Here is an 8145-nt window from a genome sequence, read left to right on the forward strand (position 1 = left end):
TATAAGTATTAATGAAAATAAGTATTCCATTTTGTATGTAGTCATAAATTAAAGATTCAAAGTTTAATGAAAGCGGGCATGGCTATCAGCTGTGTTGCATCAAATTAAACTGTATAGCATATATACAACTTACGTTACTATATGCGACTGAAGAAACGTTTGAAAAGATCATTTTTAAATTAGTTCACGTATTTTCACGATACTTCCCCAATTGTGTATTCATTAGCATAGCATTCATTTTCTATTAAAATAAGTAATAATGTTGCCAAATGTTTTTCTATACATTTGGTATCTTATTTGACTTTCTCTACTACTCTTTACAACTATGCGCCGTTGCGGTAAACAGCTGCTGAATGTCAAAAATACAAACAGTAGTGACAACTTAAAGACAGGCTTCCTATTTCCCAATGCTTGTCTGTTCTTGCAAACTTGAAATCTACGTAAAGCTAAATCCTAGGTAATCGTTATAAAAGTAATTATATCTCTCTAAAGTATTTAGTAAAAAGTGTACAAAATGTATTAATCTAAATGATATATATATGATTAAACGAATAAACGCATTAAAGCGTTTTTAAAAGTTAATGATATGAAGCTACTGTTGTGGAGTGGTAGAAATTTAATTGCAGAATAATTTGTTATACCTTGCGGAAGTAGTAAAGAAATTCAAAATAGTTTACTCGTAAGGAATTTTGTTGGAACTTGGTTTGTTTATTGCTTAGTGTCGAGGTTTGAACCTTGCTGAGCGAGGGCGAGAGTAAATCCGCTCGAGCGAATTCTCAGATATTATTATGTGAGGAATAAGTTTTAATGTTTTGTTTGAAATTTTCCTTTCAGCCATGGTGCGTATGAATGTGTTGGCCGATGCTTTGAAATGCATTAACAATGCCGAAAAGCGTGGTAAACGGCAAGTTTTGCTGCGACCTTGCTCGAAAGTAATCATAAAATTCCTTAGTGTGATGATGAAACATGGATATATAGGCGAGTTTGAGATCGTTGACGACCATCGTTCCGGCAAAATTGTAGTGAATCTTACTGGTCGCCTAAATAAATGCGGGGTCATCTCTCCACGTTTTGATGTACCGATTAATGGCATTGAGAAATGGACAAATAATTTATTACCTTCACGTCAATTTGGTTACGTTGTATTAACGACATCAGGCGGTATAATGGATCATGAAGAAGCCAGACGAAAACATTTAGGAGGCAAAATACTTGGTTTCTTTTTTTAAACGGTAGCACACATGTGAAATTGTACTTTTAATTTTAATATCTAACATGTGTGTTATCATTTAAAAAAAGAATTTGCGATGCTATTGTTTTCCTATTTTTCTTAATTTAACAAAACAGAAATGGATACTTTATAAAAGTGATTTATTGCTTAATTTTTAAGTCGCCAGAAAAGAATAAAAATGATGCAATAAATTCATGTAGCTAGTGGTTATTAGAAACGATTTCATAATGAAAGCTCAATGATTAGTATGAATTTCAACGCGGAAAGTTTATTACCTTTACGCATCACAACATCAGAGAACATTTAAATGTTATGCATCAAAAAGTAAGGACAGTTTATGTGCATACATTTGTAGTGTGGCTCGCTCGCCATGTTTGTTTACTTAGGTATCTATCCATATATTTAATTTTCCAAACTGGTAAATTTTAAGCAGAAAAACGAAATTGGTATAAATATTAAGCGATTAAGAGCTTTTGAAACATTTACTACAAATGTCGATTAAATATGCTTGTAAATGTCTCGCATGTAACAATTGGTTTATATTTTGAACATGTTGGTAGATAGAAAACAATTGCAACTTTAAACTGCAATGTCCAAGATGTTCATATAGCAACATCGAGTATGCTTGTAACTACCAATGTGTTTTAACTTGCTACAAACGTGTACAGAAAAGTATTATTCTTTATCATGTAATTTAAGCTTTGCTCTTAACTAAGAAAGTGCGCGTTACTGTTTTCGAGGGTGCTGTTCGTTCAACATATGTATAACACATCGATATGTCAATCCTCGAGCTCCACAAAAGTATTTAAAAAATACGGAAAGTAAAAATTGTTCATCTCCATTTTCTATCCGCTTTTTCGTATGATAATGCTAAAATTGAGTAAAGGGGCTTGCAAATTGGAATGCATAATGTTCGTATTCACTATGATATGATAAAAATGCACCCGCAGTACGATGCCGTTGAGATTTTGTGGTGGCAGGTATATAGCAAGCTTCCGTCCATCTATCGCGATGGTATATATATATATATATATATATAAAAAAGAAAAAAACTTTGAAAATATATCAATGTTATTAAATATAAACGTACACACATAGGTGTAAATCTTGGATAATATAAACCATCAGGTGAACTTAGATATACACTTAAGGAAGGTTCAGTTTTTACTTTTATAAAGCTGTTTAGTAAATTGCTTTAGCATTATTATAAAGCTAATCAGCAGATTAGGCCAAACATCGGCATAAACTATGTTAGGATAGAACATTAAATCTCTACTTAGTCTTCCTTATTAAGTAAAAGAAATTTTCTGCTTAATTATTTACTATGCAGTATTAACAGTAAATCGTTCTTTTCATATTTTTGTATTAAAGGCGTGTTCCGCTCTTGCTCTGGTTCCATACATATATTTTTTTTTTTGTTAGAAGTACGTCAATGCCGTTTTTTTTTTTATGGACAAATGTCCCCATGTAAACTAATTTTTTATTTTTGTGGACGAGGAGGGAAACATTAAATTGTCTTGAGAACTGTGTTTTAATAAACGGGGAATTAGGGCCAGCTGTAAGATTATATGTAAACAAGCAGACGAGGCGTTTTAGGACAATTAATTTAAAAAAAGTTGACTTTGAAAAATCAAAATTTTTTTCTTGTATTTGAAAGGGAAAAATAGGAAAACGTTTTCGAATTTTTTAAATGGTCATCGTCAGAGTAAGAGAACTTTTAATTTTCCAATATGGAATGAAGAATAATTTATATATCTAGATCTGCTTAAAAAGAATTCGTCGACTAGAACTCATATTGCTACTCTTTCCTTACAATCATCTGATATTGACATGTCGCATGTTAGATGAACTTATGGCGGTGCTGCTGGAAAAAAATATTCTGCTGTAGGATGTGACGAGATTATATACTATTTATTTATTTATTTCACTTATACTAGAAACTCAACAAAAAAAAAAACGGCAGTCGAGTTCAATTGACTCTTAAAGTAAATCTTAAATTAATTAATATTAAAACTTAGTATAAGTACAGTAAAAAAAATAAGAGAGAAAAAAAAAAAGAAAGAAAGAAAAATGCATGCACAAAACTAGCATAGAGCCACACCCACAACCGGTACAGGACCAAATTGCAAGTGAATCCCTAAGCCATCGCAAACATGCATAAGTTTGGCAACCGATAATACAATTAATTTACGACTCATGATCACTTTTTAAAGTTAAAATTTAGTTCAAGTACGACATAGGTAAATCGCGCGTATTAAGTAATGTTGCTTTAATGGACTTTAAATAGTCCGTTAATGAGAATAAGTGATAGACGTCATTTAGTTTCTTGCAAACAACTCTGAGCGGGTTAAACAGTTCGTAATTATATTTGCATTGACTATGCTTTAGAGAAGCGGTTAGGGACATTAAAACCTATCTCACGAAGTAATGCGGGCGAGTCAATTCTACCATTTATTAATTTGATTACGAAGGAAACCCCAAGAACAAATCTACGTTTCTCCAGTGACGGTAAGGATAACAGAAGCAACCTATTTTCATAGGGTGGAAGAGGCCAATCGGGTCCCAAACCAAATTTCTAAGGGCAAGCAGCAAGAATTGCTTTTGAACAGATTCAATTGAATCTACGTACCACCTATATGAAGGAGACCACACAGGAGAGGCATACTCAAGTATAGATCTAACTAAACACATGTAAAGCCTTTTCGTAAGGATCATCAAGCTCTCTGGACCACCTCTTTATGAAACCAAGCACGGACCTAGCTTTGCTTAACAAGAACTCAATATGCAAATTGAAACGTAACCTATAATCAAATAGAACGCCTAAATCTGTGAACAAATCGACATCTTCCAACTTGTGCGAATCAATGAAATATTGAGTACTGAACGACTTCCTTGTTGAGAAAGAAAGTTTTTTAGATTTATTTAGATGTAGTTTCAGAAGACTGAAAGAGCACCGTGCAACCAAATTATTCAAATCACTTTGAAGATGATGTGATTGCGATTCTACGGAAAAGGAAGAAAACAGTTTCACATCATCAGCATACATTAAGATCTTGCTGAATTTAATCGCAGAGGGCAAATTATTGATGTATAAATTAAATAAAATTAAGTGGCTACCTTCAGGTACGCCAGACGTCACGGGGAATTCATCCGAGGTAATGAGGTTAAATAAAACCCTGAACGATTTACCATGCAGATAAGAGCTTAACCATTCCACTAAGATGAAAGGTAAGCCAGAGGCTTGGAGTTTAAAGATAAGTAGTCTATGGTTAACCAAATCAAACGCTTTGTTTAAATCAGTGAATATAACATCTGTGCGAGAGCCACTAGAACAAGCCTTGAAAACATGACCAGTATACTTTAACAAGTTGATGACTGTAGATCTTCGCTTTTAAAACCATGTTGGAAAGGAGAAATATACGATTTTATGAAAAAGGCTATATTCTGAGCCACATTTCGTTCAAACAGTTTAGGCAAGACAGTCAACTTGGCAATGCCTCTGTAGTTCTCTACAAGTTGCCTACTACCACTTTTGTGAATAGGAATAAGGAAACAAGTCTTCCAACACAAAGGGAAAACACCTGAATTCAAGGACTTGTTAAAAATCTTTGAGATAACACCACATAGCTCGCCAGCGCAAGATATAAGTACACATGAGGGGATTCCATCAGGTTCAGGCGAACAATTATATTTTAGAGAGCTCAAACCTACAAAAACGTGCTTTTCAGATATAACAAAGTTAGAAATTGAGATTAAATTACAAATTGGATATGAATAGTTTGCTGATAAATCAAAATTGATAGTTGAAAAGTTCTGTCGGAAGTATGCCGCAAAGAGATTTGAGGTTTCAAAATCATCCGAGGACTCGGAGCCATTAAAAGACACATGCGAGGGATTTATGGAGATTTTTATTTTTGGGTTAACAAATTTAAAAAAGTATTTAGGATTAGCAAACAAGGAGGATTTAACAAACTGAAGGTATCTGCAATAGTATTGGTGATTGAGGGAATTAAATTTATGCCTTGCCACAGAGTAAGCCAAATAGTCGAAAGAAGAACCACTTTTCGAAAATTTTTTGAAAAGCTTATTTTTCCTTTTCTTGTAATATTTAATTGTTTTATTAAACCACGGGGGACACTTACTTCGAGGACGGGACTGCTTGATCGGAACGGATGCAGAAATAGCTTGATTTAATATATTGTAGAACTACGACAGTAAGCTATCAAAACTTCCCACTGAGAAATCAAGCGCAATATGAGGAAGATGTGATTTTAGCATGGAAACATTGATTCAATGGAAATCATCAAATTTATATGAAAAATTTGAATTTGGAAAGTTATAGAAGTTCAACGAACCAACATGCTTGCAATGAAAGGAAATACCCAATGCTGGAAGATATGGATCCTCAGGTAAACTAAACGGAAGACAACGATTAACATAAATCTCAGGAAAATTGGCAAAGCAAACATCAAGCAATCTACCATTGCAATTAGGGGTACCATTGTATTGAACTAAATTATGATCAAATAATTCATTAAAGAACACAACGGCTCTACCAGATGTTGAGGTAGGAACCAAACAGCCAGAAGTATCACTGTAACACCAAGTGACTTGAGGCAAATTGAAGTCACCCAACGCTGTGACTATATAGGTAGGTTTAGATTGCTTGGCCACTTTACAAATGAGGGCGGCCTGCTTTATATATACAGAGATATCCGAATGTGGGGGAATATAGGAGCAGGTCACATTTAAGTGTATATTAGGAAATTTCACTCGAATGGCAATAAATTCAACGTCGGGAGTAGTTGGAAATTCAAATGAATAGGAGGGAACTGCCGAAGAAATGGCAATTAAAACACCACCACCATTGCGAAACAATCGATCGTTTCTGAAAACTTGAAACGAATTATGGAAAAGTTCCGACGAATGTAGATCCGGCTTTAACCATGTTTCAGTGAAGACCAGACAGGGAATCTCCGTGCTCACTGAATTTAGGAAGGTAGAACGAATTTTTGAATTTAGGCCCCTAACATTTTAATAAGTAAGAGAAAATGAGCCTGAAGAAATATTTAGTTTTTTGAGGGGGAAAGGGCTACTGCATTAGCATTACGGGGTCGAACCCCAGGGATAAATTCCTTAATTAAGAATCCAACCGGCCACAATGGTTTATTTAACATCAAATCCATACTCTCAGTCGGAGCTAGAATTTTTAAAGATGAGATGCTTTCTACAGTCAGGACATGACCATCGTAAACCTTTAGAAGGGTCAAGGACTGCATCAGCAGCACGGCCGGTAATACCAGCACACTTTGCATGTCCAAAACGATCACATAGCCAACAAGAAATGCATCGTTCAGATTCAGGGCCCGTTTTCGCATGACATGGTGTAAATAAAGAATCCATGTCTATTGAAAACAAAAAAAGTAGCTTATGAAGGAAAAGAAAAAAAGAAAAACTAAAAAAAAAATTTTCAGGAAAATTAAAGCAAATTTCTCAGTTCCCTGTCCACTGTAAATATAGAGCGAAAGCTAAAGAAACTGTAAACACAGATTAACAGGCAAAAAGAGATACTTTTACTAAGAGCTCATTTGTTGCTTACAATAAACCAAAATGATTTTATCACATAAATGGTTATTATATTGATACACGTTAAATTCACACTTTATTTTTTTAAAGCATTTTTTAAAATTAAACACGAATAAAGCTAAGAAATACGCTAAAAAAATTTAAGTATTTCTTGCACAGAATAAAAACGCGACTACAAGACCCACGCAGAGTTGCCAAACTTACTGAGGAAAGTTCTTTCTGGTCCAGGTCTGTCTGCTTTATTGTATGTCATAAAGAAATGCTGGGCGAAATACATCGTTCTAGATCTATTTTTATAAAGATTACAAATTCTACCAAAACTAATTTCTTTTTTGATGCTTGCGGAGATCTTAAACTTAGCGTCAACCAAAATTAAACCAACACAATGTACTTTTCAAGACGTTCCTAGAAGTTCATACACATTTCAATCTACGGTACCTGTTACCAAAAGAATACAAACTTTTCAAAACAAACTGTTAAGACGATGTATGGGTTGTCATGAAACTCTTTTTCTTTCCTCGCCGCGGAGGATTTAGAAATTTTTCTTTAGACAAAGAAAGAGGAAAAAAAAAACACAAAAAAAAATAATAAAAAAAACAAACTAAATGAACGAAAAGGTCCGGTCGGTTTCCTGCTGTGCGTCTGTCACCAGTGAGTCAGTCGGTCATCGTCTAGCGTCGGCCCTACATGGCCACCACGTGCACGCCCCTACCCCTCAGCCACAGCGGTGGCAGCGCACGCTTAGCCACACATGGGTAACAACAAAATTGGATAGCTTAAAAGAAAAAGTAACATAACTTACAGTACAAGTATGGTGGTGGTGGTGATCGTTCACTTGATGAATATTATCGCTTTCACTGTCGGCTGCAGCTATCCCAATGCTCCCGATAAATTGTTGCTGTTGTTGTTGCTTCTGCCGTTCTGCTGGTGAATCTCTAACAGCTGCAGGCGGATGCTCCACAGGATAACCAAAGGCTGCGAATGGTGGGTGCGCCACCCTACCGGTAATGGTTGGCTGTTGCCGTGAATGCTGTTGATAATTACCACGTCGTTGTTGCTGTTGCCGTTTACCTCCTTTCAATTTTATTCATTTCCTTTGCAATGAGTTGAATCAACGTTTAGCTCGATCTGCTTGTTAAGTTTTAATGCTCATGCTAATTTTCACATCTCCTTTGTGATAAATTAAAACAAAGGTTAGTTCGATCTTCCTGTTGACTTTTATTACTTATATTAATTTTCACATCTCTCTCGCTTATAACAAATTAAATTAAAGTTTACTTGGATTTTCTTGGCAAATTTTTAATAGTTACATTATTCCGATATGACAA

At 34.8% G+C, this 8145-nt stretch overlaps 1 protein-coding gene across 3 annotated transcripts; it reads left to right on the top strand.

Moving 5' to 3' along the window:
• Window positions 1–365: 365 nt before the first annotated feature.
• On the top strand, window positions 366–1430 carry LOC119644291 (40S ribosomal protein S15Aa-like). 3 transcript variants are annotated; one of them, XM_038043831.1, is made up of 2 exons: window positions 366–457; window positions 835–1430. In XM_038043831.1, the coding sequence occupies exon 2, from the start codon at window positions 837–839 to the stop codon at window positions 1227–1229; it is 393 nt and encodes a 130-aa protein (XP_037899759.1). In that variant the 5' UTR covers window positions 366–457; window positions 835–836; the 3' UTR covers window positions 1230–1430. The 3 variants fall into 3 exon arrangements, with proteins under 3 accessions (XP_037899759.1, XP_037899760.1, XP_037899761.1); XM_038043832.1 differs by having other exon boundaries at window positions 448–472; XM_038043833.1 differs by lacking the exon at window positions 366–457 and adding an exon at window positions 702–726.
• Window positions 1431–8145: the final 6715 nt, after the last annotated feature.

Source organism: Glossina fuscipes, unplaced genomic scaffold (assembly GCF_014805625.2).
Source record: "Glossina fuscipes isolate IAEA_lab_2018 unplaced genomic scaffold, Yale_Gfus_2 106727, whole genome shotgun sequence".
NCBI lineage: Eukaryota > Metazoa > Arthropoda > Insecta > Diptera > Glossinidae > Glossina > Glossina fuscipes.

What these genes read in the sequence shown, in the direction of transcription:
- LOC119644291 (XM_038043831.1), top strand. Translation starts at nt 837, where the DNA reads ATGGTGCGTATGAATGTGTTGGCCGATGCTTTGAAATGCATTAACAAT.